The sequence below is a fragment of the Heptranchias perlo genome, chromosome 30 (genome assembly GCF_035084215.1).
Source record: "Heptranchias perlo isolate sHepPer1 chromosome 30, sHepPer1.hap1, whole genome shotgun sequence".
Taxonomy (NCBI): Eukaryota; Metazoa; Chordata; class Chondrichthyes; order Hexanchiformes; family Hexanchidae; genus Heptranchias; species Heptranchias perlo.
The window spans coordinates 26,619,257-26,633,150 of NC_090354.1; the positions used below are offsets into that span (position 1 = coordinate 26,619,257).

At 42.2% G+C, this 13,894-nt stretch overlaps 1 protein-coding gene across 2 annotated transcripts in view; it reads left to right on the forward strand.

Annotated features, from left to right (window-relative positions):
* Positions 1-13,894, forward strand: part of LOC137300014 (vesicle-fusing ATPase) — a 218,961-nt gene that overhangs the window by 23,001 nt on the left and 182,066 nt on the right. For both annotated transcript variants that reach the window (XM_067969099.1, XM_067969100.1), the window contains exon 3: positions 13,479-13,578. In XM_067969099.1, the coding sequence (XP_067825200.1) occupies positions 13,479-13,578 (100 nt within the window). The remainder of the gene's footprint in view (positions 1-13,478; positions 13,579-13,894) is intronic.

The window sequence follows — 13,894 nt, forward strand, 5'->3', positions numbered from 1 at the left end:
CTGCTTCATTATTTGTGGGTTTGCGATTGGAACTGAACACTGTGCAATCATCAGCGAACATCCCCATTTCTGACCTTATGATGGAGGGAAGGTCATTGATGAAGCAGCTGAAGATGGTTGGGCCTAGGACACTGCCCTGAGGAACTCCTGCAGCAATGCCCCGGGGCTGAGATGATTGGCCTCCAACAACCACTACCATCTTCTTTTGTGGTAGGTATGACTCCAGCCACTGGAGAGTTTTCCCCCTGATTCCCATTGACTTCAATTTTAGTAGGGCTCCTTGGTGCCACACTTGGTCAAATGCTGCCTTGATGTCAAGGGCAGTCACTCACCTTACCTCGAATTCAGCTCTTTTGTCCATGTTTGGACCAAGGCTGTAATGAGGTCTGGAGCCAAGTGGTCCTGGCGGAATGGTTTTGGTAGACTTGGTTTGAGTGGGTTTTGAAGAATGCCGGGCCTTCTATATTGTAGTCTATGGGAGCAGCAAAGTCATCTGAGTTTCCCAATCGTTTGGTGTTGAGCTTAGGAGATTTATGTCCCATTCATGCCCCCTCCCTTCTCTCAAACAGTATTTTGTGCTCCCCAAGAAGATAGCAGAGTCCAATCCTATTGGTTTCAAAAACTGGGAAACAATTGAGCAGTTCAAAATGCTCACCCTGCCTTCAGTGATGTATTGTAAACAATTTTACAACACCAAGTTATAGTCCAGCAATTTTATTTTAAATTCACAAGCTTTCGGAGGCTACCTCCTTCCTCAGGTGAACGATGTGGAAAATTTGGTCAAGACTGACTCCTTTACACCATAATAATGTTTCAATAAGACCTCCTCTCATTCTTCTAAACTCCAATGAGTATAGACCCAACCTGTTCAATCTTTCCTCATAAGGCAACCCTTCCATACCCAGAATCAACCTAGTGAACCTTCTTGGAACTGCCTCCAAGGGGAGACTTAATCGAGTAAAATTATGACGTGTTTAGAATAGGGAGAAATTGTTTCCACTGGCAGGAGGGTCGGGAACCAGAGGATACAGATTTAAGGTAATTAATTGGCAAAAGAACCAGAGGGGAAATGTGAGAATTTTTATGCAGTGAGTTATGATCTGGAATGCACTGTCTGGAAGGGTGGTGGAAGCAGATTCAATGGTAACTTAACAAAGGGGAAAAAATTTATAGGGCTATGGCGAAAGAGTCGGGAAGTGGGACTAATTGGATAGCTCCTTTTAAAGAGCCAGCACAGGCCTGATGGGCTGAATGGCTTCCTTCTGTGTTGTGTGATTCTGTATGTTATACATCTACTGTTGCTAGGCAAATGTGTCTTAAACGAGAAGGAAATTCACAGTTGTAACCAATCTGTTTGCATTGCAGAAGCCCAAAATGGTGCCTGGGTTTGGACCTTGCTTAGACTCCATTTTAGGTGTGGTGGAAATTGAAGTTTCCAGAATCTCAAAGATAATGTAGTCAAGGATGGGCTATTGCTGGTCTGAATTTCAGCAAACTTTAATGACAAGCACAGGGAGTTTCAGGACTTTTATTTTAAAAAATTTAAAATAAAAGCCCTTCTGTACTTAATGTTTAACCTAAATAAATTCTTCCATATGCAGATGAAGTGTGGTGATTATTAGCTTAAGTGAGACACCTGCTCAACAAGTGACACTTGCATTGTGAAGATGACACACGGGTTATTCACAGAAAAGATGAATTCCATGATTATAGGGTACCAAGTGATACATCTGAAAAATATTGATCTGTTAGGGTGAGATGAGAGGGTGGGAGGAGGCTTGTGTGGAGCATGAACTCTGGCATAGACCAGTGGAGCCGAATGGTCTGTGCTGTAAAATTCTATGTAACATTACAAATGCAGACAAATGGGTTAATTTTTAGCATAGTCAATTTTTTTCAAAAAAAAGTTTCTTAACATTTTTATCTTTGTGTATACAGTATGTTTTAAATGGTGACTTTTGGTGTCAACAGCTAGTATGAGTTAATGAGCTGAGTTAATATCAGCACGTCACTGTTGAAATGTAGCCACAACTGCTCTCTATTCCTGGCTCAAGCACTGCCAAGCCATGGTGCTGCTCACCTTGTGGAGAACAAACCGCCTAGCCACAGCTCTCCAGTCTTGGAATGGATGAATCCCAAATGGAATAGGCCATTCTCTTCAAGTCTACTGATCTTGCGGCTTTGGACTGTACTAATTTAAGGAGCAAGAAACGGGTTCTCATTGCTGCGTGTCGATCAATATTCCATTACGAAGTAGTTTGTAGAATGCTACAGTTGCCAAGTGATCAAACGGGACTGAAGTTGCTTGAACAGTTACATGTCAACATGATGTTTCCTAATCATTAGTCATTGTGCTATTTTGTCACGATCCTCATCTCCTTCACACTGTCGGGCTGAATAATCCCTCCTAGCCAGCTGTGTTTTGAGATAATTAACTTAATTTTGAACCAGTGTCAGGTAGAAAAAGCAAAGCATTCATTTCTGTGTGCAGGGTACTTCAGAAAAGTATACTTGACCCAACTCCTTTTTCTCATTATCTTCAGTGATTCAGTGGCTATAATTGAAGTGATGGCTTGCTGCATGTCCAGAAACCAAGTTGTGTCTGAATCATCGCATCGATAGATTTAGGTGGTGGGTAGACAAAAGACCAAGTTGTCAACTCATTGATCATGTTCCCCCTGTCTCCATTCTGTAAAAGTTGCAGACTTCCGTTACTTTCAGCTTTGGCCTGGTAATCGCCTGTGATCTCTGGGGACAGAGAAACTGTCAAAATGACTAGGGAAAGCCGATGACATGTAAATGTTCAAGCAACCTCAGGGCTGTTCGTCGTTTGGCAACTTTAATATTCTACAAGCTCAATATCTACTTGGTAATGGAATATTGATCGACACGCAGCAACGAGAACCCATTACTTGTTTCTTAAATTAGTACAGTCCAAAGCTGTAGGATCAGTAGACTTGAAGAGAATGGCCTATTCTGTGTTGGAGTTCATCCAATTGAAGAATGGAGAGCTGTTGCTGGGCTGTTGATTCTCCACAAGGTTAGCAGCACCATGACTTGGCAGTGCTTGAGCTAGGCCTCAGAGTTTATGCCAGGAATAGGAGAGCAGTTGCAGCTACATTTTTAACGGTCTCTATCAATCCAAAAAACTTTGCAAAGAATAGCAGGGAAATAAATTTGACGTGATAATTCTCTTGCCGGTAACATTCTGGCCAGACTGTATCATTGTGTGACCTGGAGAGTTTCAATGGAGAAATGAGTGGAATATGCTAGGTTCTGAGATATGATATCCCAGTTATGCTCCAGGATGGTTAAGGCTACCAACGTCCCTTCCCTGATCCATTTGTCCTTGTTTTAGTTGTCTCTACCCATGCCTTATTATCCTGCCTAATGTACAAAAAAGTAAGAACATAAGGAAAATCCAGAATGACAAGAGACCATTTGACCCATTGAATCTCATCCCTGTAAGACCTTAGTGTTTCCAGCTTCATGTGTTTTAAGCATCCTGGAGCCTGTGTCTATACTAGCAGACTATGCTAGACGTTTTATCAATATATAGGTAAATTCTTGTATCGATTTTGAATTTTTTTTGCTCATACATTTATTTGATTTCTGGTCTTGCTCACTTGCTTTATTGAAGAAATGTGGGTTTCTCTTATCCATCCACCTTTGTTTAATATACTTCCACATGGCCTGTTGTTCAGGACACATGCTGTCATAGCAATAGTAATAACAAACCCAGGATCAGAATTATTACAGAATGTAACTGGTTTCATTTTTCTGAATTTCTGGACTTCTGCATGCTTATGAAATGAGGCACAGGTTCTCTTTGTACCCCCTTCCCCAAACCCATCCCAGGATAGCAAATGGCCAAAATGGGTATTAATTGCACTTGGTATAATGTTTCGATTCTAAATGAGTAGTTTTATTATAATTTAGGTATCCTAACCAGAGTTGTACAGATGAAGTTTAATTGTTTTGTTTTCAACAAGACACTTGAGTATGGTTTCATTGCTTTGGAAGAAGGCACTTGCGTACTACTTGTTTAATAGTACATGATATAGTGCCATATGTGGATATTCAATTGTACTTTCAGTGTTTCTTCCTCCCTCCCCCACCCCCTGATTGTGTTGAGCTTTAAATGCTATGCCAAAAGTTCTTTTGCCCAGTTTGATGCCAGTAAACATCAACAGCTGTCTCACTGTGGTGTACTTGCCCTTTAATCTTGGTTATCAGCTGCTATTGGCTGGGCCTGCACATTGCTGCTGTCCATGGTTCTGATTATCCCACAGCGCCAGGATGTTTGAGATTATTGACCTTCCTCTGCTCCTTTTTAAGCTGCTTTGTGCTGTTTATGAAATCTTAGCAAAATAATTGTAAGATAAAACAAGTGGTGGTGGCTGAGTGGTGAGCAGACTGAGGTCTTGAAGATTATGAAAGGGTTTGTAGAGAAGATGTTTCCACTTGTGGGGGAAACCAAAACTGGGGGTCATAAATATAAGATCGTAGGTACAGCACAGGAGGAGGCCATTTGACCCTCGTGCCTGTGCTGGCTCCTTGAAAGAGCTATCCCATGAGTCCCATTCCTCTACTTTTTCCCCATAGCCCTCTAAATTTTTCCCTTCATCGAAAGTCACTAATAAATCCAATAGGGAATTTAGGAGAAACTTCTTTACCCAGAGAGTGGTTAGAATGTGGAACTCGCTACCGTAAGGAGTGGTTGAGGCAAATAGCATAGATGCATTTAAAAGGAAGCTAAATAAACATGAGGGAGAAAGGAATAGAAGTTTATGCTGATGAGGTTAGATGAAGAGGGCTTGGGCGTAAACTCATGTGGAGCATAAACACTAGCTTGGGCTGAATGGGCTGTTTCTGTGCTGCACGTTCTATGGAATGCTGGAAATTTCAGCACAGGAGGGGCTATTTGGCCCATTGTGGTAATCCCTGTTCTCGTTCAGCATCACAACTTGCTGTTCTGATCCCATTTCCTTGCTACTTCCCCATGTCTTGCATTTTTTTTGTGGAATATTGTCATCCTGTATTAAATAGACTTGGCTCTAGTAGCCATTGTTAGTAATGCATTCTGTATAATCCTTTGGATGAAAATTTTTTCTAACCTCCTACTTTATGTATCCGGTTCTAGACCTAAATTTATGTCCTTGTAGATGATTCACTGAACAGTGGAAATAAATAAACTTTCATTGTTCACTCTCCCCAACCTTTCCATATTTTGAATACTTGTATTGCACCTCAAACCTCCTTTGCAGCCCTAGTTTTTCATGCATGTCATTGTAACTATAATCTCTAGTGTTGCCCTAATGAATCTGCACTCTCCGTAGGTGCAATATCCTTTCTATAGTGGGGTGCCCAAAACTGCACAATACTCCTTACTTTTGTATTCAGTGCCCCAAAAAGCTGTCCCATATGGGAATCAAATTCATAACATTAATCTCATCAGCAATGCACTCTAGCACAAGCTCACCAGACTGCTAGACCGAAGCATGGGCAGAAACTTGTTCTCTGGCATTTAGGAGTTGTACGGGAAGAAGGTTCCATTTAGCTCTTTTTATGTTGGGTTATTTGAGCGAGGTAGCTGCTCAGCACAAGTTGCGGAGCTCAATTATCCCTTCCGACCGGGCCAGGACCATCAGTTAACACTACAGTGAGGCTGGTCCAATGGACAAGTTCTTCATGCAAAGTTTTTTTTTGTGAAAATGTGTTTGGCCAACTGCCTTTAAACAATTGTGTATTAAAAGGTACAGCCTTTCTGTTGGATCAGTGATTCACTGGGCATATTATCTAGTTCTGCAGTTGTCTTCAGCCTTGCAGTGTTATATCTGCTTGAAGTGCCATGAAATGGGCTTGCGTAAGGGATGGGATTGATATTCTACCTTGTATTTGGTCTTTGCCTGAATTACTAAAGTGTGCTGTCTTTCTACATCACTCCTCTACATATTCAATAACATTGTAAAAGAATAATAGATATGCTTTGGAACTGTTTCCTGCCAACCTGAGTCAATCTTATAACTAAGCTCCTGCAACCTGCGTTTAGTCACTGACTTAGCCTTTTCTTGTTCTGCAGCATAAACTCCAGTCTCATAATAAATTAGATTAAATATTTAAATCACTGCAGACTAAGGTTTAACCAGAAAAGATTGGCTTTAACACTTTGATTAATCCCAATTGTATTTTTGATGAATACCAATCTGATACTAATGTTTGGCAGTGATGCTTTGCAATTACATTTTTTCCGGTTTCATTGGGTATTGCTAAACCATATTTGCAATTTGTGATGTAACAGTGCCTGTTCTGTACTAGCACCGCAGGAGTGTTGGGGGAGGAGGGTTGCTAGATTTTCCTTGCTGTCACTTGTGCTGCCAGAATGCAGAGATCTCAAATTTTTATTGAGACTGCTGACCTTGAAGGACAGCTCTTGTGTTTTTTCTGCAGTACTGAGTGATTGCTTTCTCAGTGGTAGGTGACCAGTGCTTGGCAATTGAGATTAAGGAGAAGTAATTTGACTATAACCAGATTGTCCTGTTAATAGCTCCAAGGGCAGAGATGTTCTGCAGATAGTAACCCTCCAATGCCCTGACACATCAGACTGTGACGCAATTGCTGGTTCACAGCCAAAGCTCCTTAACACTCAATTAACTGCAGGTTTATCAGAAGCATCCAGAGCGAATGGGAAATAATGATTGCATAACAGCTATATCCGTCCAGTCAGTGGTGGAATGCTAGCTCACTTTTTAAAATCTCTCCTTGGTAAATGGAGCTCCATGCAGATGTGCTTGTAAAGAGATTGATTGTTCTTGGCATGTTTTGCTGCCAATACTCACTATGTAGAACACCATGTTTTTAAGTAGATTAAGGCTCCATTTACATTACAATTGTAGCATTGGTGCAAAGCACTTTGATTTTGCACCAATTTTGAGGAAGCTCAAGCTGGAGTCGAGGCGTAATCTGACAGAGTAGAGTCAGCTGCAACCTAAAATTTAACAATTGCAAAGTAAAATTTGCAGTTCATAGCATCTTCACTTCAGCCACCATTTAAAGACTTAAAGCATAATTTTAGTATGGAGAATTTGCATTTGTTTAAAGCCCTAATTTGTTAAATGAGCAGTTTTTCAAGTGCATGTCACTGTACCTCCATCACAGGCAACCTCTGCATCACTTTTTTTTCAGAATATTTCGCAACTTCTAATTAATTTGAGTTTGCTGATCTCAGCAGAGGAGCAGTTGGAATACTGCTACTGACTTCCTCATCCCTGGATTTAAAACCAACCAGGGTTTCTGCTCCCCATTGTTATCCGGTGAGCACTATTGGAAAGTGTATTGGTCTGCATATCAGATGAAGAAAAGGTCAGGCTCTGCTGCAATGCAACCTATAGTTGAATAGCCTGCCAGCACTCAATATCGTGGCTTACACGTGAAGACCAATGGTCACATCAGAGGAATATAAGGAATGTTGCAGCCGTGTAACAGGTTCTCCAACATGGGTCAGTGAGGGGAAAAATATGGCAACAATTCTTTTTAAAAGATGGGCTTTTAAAGTTCAAGCTGGTGTCACCTAATAGGTTTTTTTTTCAATTCATTCTCTGGCTGTGGGTGTTGGCATTAATTGCCCATCCCTTGTTGCCCTCAATAGTTTGATGTAATTGAGTGGCTTGCTCTGCCACTTCAGAGGGCAGTTAACAGTGGACCAGGTTGGTCAAGGACTGAAGTCCCCTGTAGGCCAGACCGGGTGGGGACAGCAGGTTTCCTTCCCGAAGGGAAATTAATGAACCAGTTGGGTTTTTATGATAATCTGACAGCTTCACTTATGTCACTTATAATGATACCAGCTTTTTACTTACAGATTTTTAAAATTTTAATCTGAATGCAAATTCTCTTTAAACTCCATGGTGGGATTTGCCCTCTCAACCTCTAGATTATTAGTCCAGGCTTCTGGATTACTAATCCAATAACATCACTACAATACTGTTCCCCCTAACATTTTGTAGTATTTCAGTTTCAACCTTGGGGGTGTCTTGCGCTCTGGGCCTTGGTCCTTCATCCAGGTCTCAACGAAAAAGCAACTTCTTGTCCATATTTATAATGTGAACGAAATGTTTTGGATCAGTGGAGCATTTGACTGGATGGGTCACTGTAATGCAGCCATGATTTTGTTATTTTATATGGTGCTCATGCTGCTGGATTCATTAAGTGTGGGTCTCACGTTGGCGACAAGCCAGCATGAGCAACTGGCATTGAAAAGTATCCCAAGGTGCTTCACAGACAGAATTAGAAATAAAATGGACACTGAGCCAAATAAGGAGATATTGGGAGGGGTGGCTAGAAGCTGCATCAGAGGTGGGTTTTAAGGATGGCCTTTAAAGGAGGCGAGGTGAAGGGGCTTAGGCGGGGAATTCCAGAGCGTGGGGCCAAGGCGACTGAAAGTACAGCTGCTAATTGAGGGATGTACAAAAGACCGGTGTTGGAGGAATAGAGTTCGAGTGTGTGGTTGCAGGGCTGGATGAGGCTACAGAGATGGAAAGAGGTGAGGTCTTGAAGGTATGTAAGCACAAGGATTTTAAATTGGAGGCGTTGTGGGACTGGGAACCAATATAGGTCAGCAAGGGCAGTGGTGATGGATGAACAGGACTTGATGCTGGATAGGACATAGGCAGCAGAGTTTGGGATGAGCCGAAGTGTATGGAGAGTGGAAAATGAGTCTGGCCAGGAGAGCATTGCAGTGGTGCAATCTGGAGGTGACGAAGGCATGGATGAGGTATTCAGCAGCAGAAGATTGAGGTAGGGGTGGAGATGGGCGATGTTAGAGGTGGAAGTAGGTGGCCTTTGTGTTGGAGAGGATATGGGGTTGGAAGCTCAGCTCACTTGAATAGGACGCCAAAGCGGTGAACAGACTGGTTCAGCTTGAGATGATGGCCAGTGAGCCGGATGAAATTGGTGACGTAAGTATGAAATTTGTGACTGGAGCTGAAGACTGGCTTTGGCCTTCCCAATGTTCAGCTGGAGGACGTTGCAACTCAACCAAGACCAGCTGTTAGTCAGCACTGCGGCAGTGGAGGGCTCGGGAGCGGTAGAGCTGGGTGTTGTCAGCGTGTGTGTGGATGTTGATCTCCTGTCTGCAGGGAAGAGGCAGCATGTAGTTGAGGGAGGCCAAGGATAGATGTTTGAGGGACTCTGGAGATAACTGTGTGTGGGCGTGAAGTGAAGCAAATGGTGATGTACGGGTTATGATCATATAAATAAGAGTGGGACCAAGCGAGCTCAGTCATACCAAGCTGGGCAATTGAGAGGCATTGGAAGAGGATGATGTGCTTGCTTGTATCAAAGGCTGCAGAGAGGTCGAGGAGGGTTAATCCACCAGAGTTAGAAAATGCCATTTGTGACTTTAATTTAGGGCTGTTTTGGTAATGTGGCAGGGATGGAAACCTGATTGGACAGAGTTAAACATGGAGTTCTGGGAAAGATGGACATAGATTTGGGAAGCAACAACATGCTGAAGGATTTTGGAGAGGATGGTTGGAATTTGAACATTTTGAGGAGGGGGGAGGGGGGGCTGATCATTTTGAAAGGGAGGACCATAGTACCTGAGGAAAAAGAACTCTTTACACTGACAGCCAGTACAAGAGAAAGGAAGGTGGTCAATAGTTTAGTGGGAATGGGGTCAAAAGAGTAGGAGGTGGGGTTTCATGAACAAGATGAGTTCAGAGGGCAGGAGCGATAGGAAAGAAACTAGAGAAAGGTGGGTTCAGGGTTAGGGTGGGAAAGCAGCAGAGGTAGCTGAGTGGATGGTCTCGACCTTGGTCACTAAATAGCCCACGAGCTTCTCACACTTGGTGAGGGTGCAGGGGAGTGGGGTTTAAGGAGGAGATTGGTAATGGAGAAAAGAAGCCAAATGTAAAATTGAGACTGTTGGCTAAGATCAGTGAACTGAGACCTTTCTAAAAACAGGTTTTCCTGGTGGCCAAACTTGGCAACTTCAGCTTGTAACTGAATATGTCCAACCTGCACTCCAGGACCCTGGTGATGCGAGAGTGGGTCTTGCATTATGTAGAAGTACCTTCTGAATTAACTGAGCCACAGGCCAACCTGTGTCTTCACAATGTCAAACCAGAACATGTGAACCAAATGTCATGAAAAGAACCTCACCAGAGACTCGTGACATCATACACTTTGTAATAGGAAATACATCTGTGTAAAGCAGATCAACTGAGCATGTGAGCTGAGTTTACATGGCAACTTGTGCCTGGCTTGGTGCTTTTAAGGTATTGCAGTTGGAGTTGTAGTATACAGGATTTGTACAATTGTAATTAATGAAATGGGGACTGCATCTCACTTATGACCTGTAATTCATTGTTTCCAAAAGCCTCCTGACTAGGATTATTCCTGAATATAGCCAGCACTGTGCTATTCTTAATTGAACCTTACTTGAACTCTAGTTGCGTGACAATTTATCAGGGCTTTCAAAATGTTCACCACTTGGCTTCTGCATTCTGAGCAGCAAGTATAAGCTCTGGTGTGTGAAAGTGCATCCAGGCTTGTCATAATCTTCAATTAAAAATAAATTGGCCTTTAAAGCCACTTCATCATATATTGTAGGAGTAGAATACTTATTTAGTACAGAATTTAATCCGCTTGGAACTTCCTAACCCCCCCCTAGATAATCTCAAGTCCAGTTTTATTTGAGAAATAAACTTCGAACTGTGCAACACTCGGTGGGATATAATTTTTGATCCTCATTATGTGCAGTATATCCCATTGGAGTTGAAACGGAAGCATGTTGGCTGCTTAATTTCCAAGGAGCTCATGTTGAGTTTTTGGAAGTTTTGGCCTGACTTCATTTGAAGGTCTAAACATTTCTAATATCAAAAATGTAAACCTCTAAATATCAGCTGAAATGGTCTGATTTTTTTCTGCGAGGCTGGCTGGTCAGAGGCATCGTTTAATTTCTGAATGGTAGAAACACAATGTCACATGGCATCTTCATGACTCCATAAATCATGAATTGCCTTTTGTGTTGAAAATTTCTCAAACTTGTTCAGAAAGGTCATTTCACCAGTCAGACAGTATTTTGGAAAAAGTAAATAATTGCACTTCTGCTCTCCTGGCTGCCACCCCTTCTCCACTGGTTACATAGGGGTTATGGCAGAGAATGAGATATCTTTGATCTTGCTATGAGGCAGCCAGCAAGAAGTGCTAGGACAGTGTGTCTCTGGACCAGTCACCAATTCCTCATTCCCCTCCATCCCTCCTGCTCAACACTTCCACAGGAGATTAAACCTGGATCCCAGCAATACATGGTGTTTGTGTGCTGCATTGGCCAATTATTATTGTCCTGTCTGTCTTTTCCTCTGTCTGTTTTCTTGGTTATCCCAATTAAGTTGCTTCACACTGTTGGCTAAATGACCCTTGCAGACTAGTAGCTCGATAATAACACTACTGCAGTAAATTTCAAAAATGAGTTAAAATGTTTTCTCATGAATTTTGTTTCACTGTTTAGAGTATTTCTTTTTTAGATGGATGGTAATCATCATCTCTTCCTTTCCTCAAGTATATTCCTTTTCTTCAAAAAAATAATTTCCATGGTAATATTCTGATGGGAGTTTTCCTGATGTCCTGGCCAACATTCATCCCTCAGCCAACATCACCAATAGCTGATTATAACTAGTCATTCATCTTAATGATGTTTGTGGGACCTTGCTGTGTGCAAATTGGCTATGTTTCCCACATAATAACAGTGACGACACTTCAAAATACTTAATTGGCTGTTGAAGCTTTGGGACATCCTGAAGTGCTATATACATGCAAGTTCTTTAGTATTTAGATCTGTAGATTGGGATCAGTTTCTTCCAGTAGTGAACAAGCACTTTTCTGGATGGGGCTAGTTTGGTTGACTTGTAGTCCATATGTGGAGGCAGGAACCTGGTTTATAGGGGAGGTAGGAAAAGGGCACTGTGGTTAATGCAATTTTTAAACTTTTTTTTAAAATTTTGAGTCTGAAATAACATTCGAGTCAGATGCTATTGGGGAAGATTAACCCTTGAAGACTGCTAGTTGGCACAGCATCCTCAGAGGCTGCTGAAGGCTGGGATAAACTTATCACGTACAACTGCGTTAATGCATCTCCTCTGGGATTCAGACCTGCAAACAGGGAACGTGAGGTGATTGCATAATGAGCATTGCCTTCTGTGCTGCAATTTTGAAAGTATTCACAGTAAAAATAAATGTCAGCAATGTGGGAATGATAACACACGTAGAATTCAGGAATTTAAGATAAAAGATTGAATGCCTTCTCATTATTATTGCTTTAGTTGCCTACTTATAAAGGACTTACTGTTTTTTTTTGACACATTTCACTCAGATTTGGAAGCGTGAAGTCCGCTCACCAATCAACAGGCTACATTTAAGGCCCTTGTACTCCAAATGAGTGCAGTGGGTGGCAAATCTCCGATTCTATCCATCCCCCCCACCCCAAAAAAAAAATCAGAGGCACGACATTAGCTGCTTTGACTTCGCGCTTGCCGTTACGCCGGTTCATGTCTCGTCTCACTGGAGTCGGTGACAAAGCCAAATCCATTTTGCTGGATTTGCTAAGCAAGGCCCAGTGAATGCCTGATCGCCAGCCTAATTTGATCTGCTAAGTTTACTTTGCTACCGGCTGGGAGTTTTGGGAGCCAGTGGTGGGGGCAGCAGCATGGCACTAGAGCAATTAAAAAAAAAAAAAAAAAAATTCAATCTCAGGATGAGGGTGTCGCTGGCGAGACTGGCATTTATTGCCCATCCCTAGTTGCCGTGACTGAGCGGCTTGCTAGGCCATTTCAGAGGGCAGTTAAGAGTCAACCATGTTGGTGTGGGACTGGATTCACATATAGGCCAGACTGGATCAGGACCATAGGTTTCCTTCCCTAAAAGGCTGTGAGTGAACAAGTTGGGTCTTTATGACAATCAGACAGCTTCATGGTCACTTTTACTGATACCAGATTTTTTTTTTAAATTGAAATTAAATTCTCAAACTGCCAGGATAGGATTTGAACTCGCGTTTTCTGGATGATTAGTCCAGGCCAACTCCCTTGAAAAGGAATCAATGAGTCAGCAGCATCGTGGAGCCAAAAAAATGTTGGGTCCATTTAATATTAATCAGGTTGGGGACCTCTGATCTGTGAAGTAAACATGAGGGGCCAGTCCCTGCTTTTTGCATCCTGTGTCTCTGCAATACATAGTGGAGCCCAGAAGGGCTACAGAGATTGGTTATCTATTCATAGCCTGAAAGTGGGATCCTGGTGCAAGTGCAAGAGTGCCTTTAAAGGGTATTATCATTGTCACTGGGTGCTCACTAATTAATTGTACGTAGTGCTGGTAATTACTGTCACTCTAGATATCAACATCCAAATTTTAGTGCTGCAGTCCTGAGCATACGGCTTTCAGCTGCCTTTTGAATGTGCCTCATCCGCTCTTTTCCTTCCTCCTAGGCACGTGATTGTGAAAACTAGTCCAAACCACAAATTTGTCTTCACGGTGAAAAGTCACTGCAGTGTGCTTCCTGGAACCATTGCCTTCAGCCTGCCACAGGTAAAGACAACTATGTTAGTATGTCCTAATGGAATAGATCCAAACTTGTAATGGGTAGTCAGCACTGATGAAATGGCTTGGGTCCTTTCTTTTTTTGGAAAAATAAGTGTACTGTCAAGTTAAGTACTAAAAACTAAGTGCTTCCTGTAGATGTCAATAAATTGATGTAATCCCAGATATCTGCTCATATCCAAGTGACCCATTTCAAGGTGGCTAATTTGGGTATCTCTATCGGACGTGTTTGTTGTCCAGATGACCAATGTCAGTGTTATGAATGGAATACCTTTTTCCTTCCACTCCCCACCCCAAATTTTGA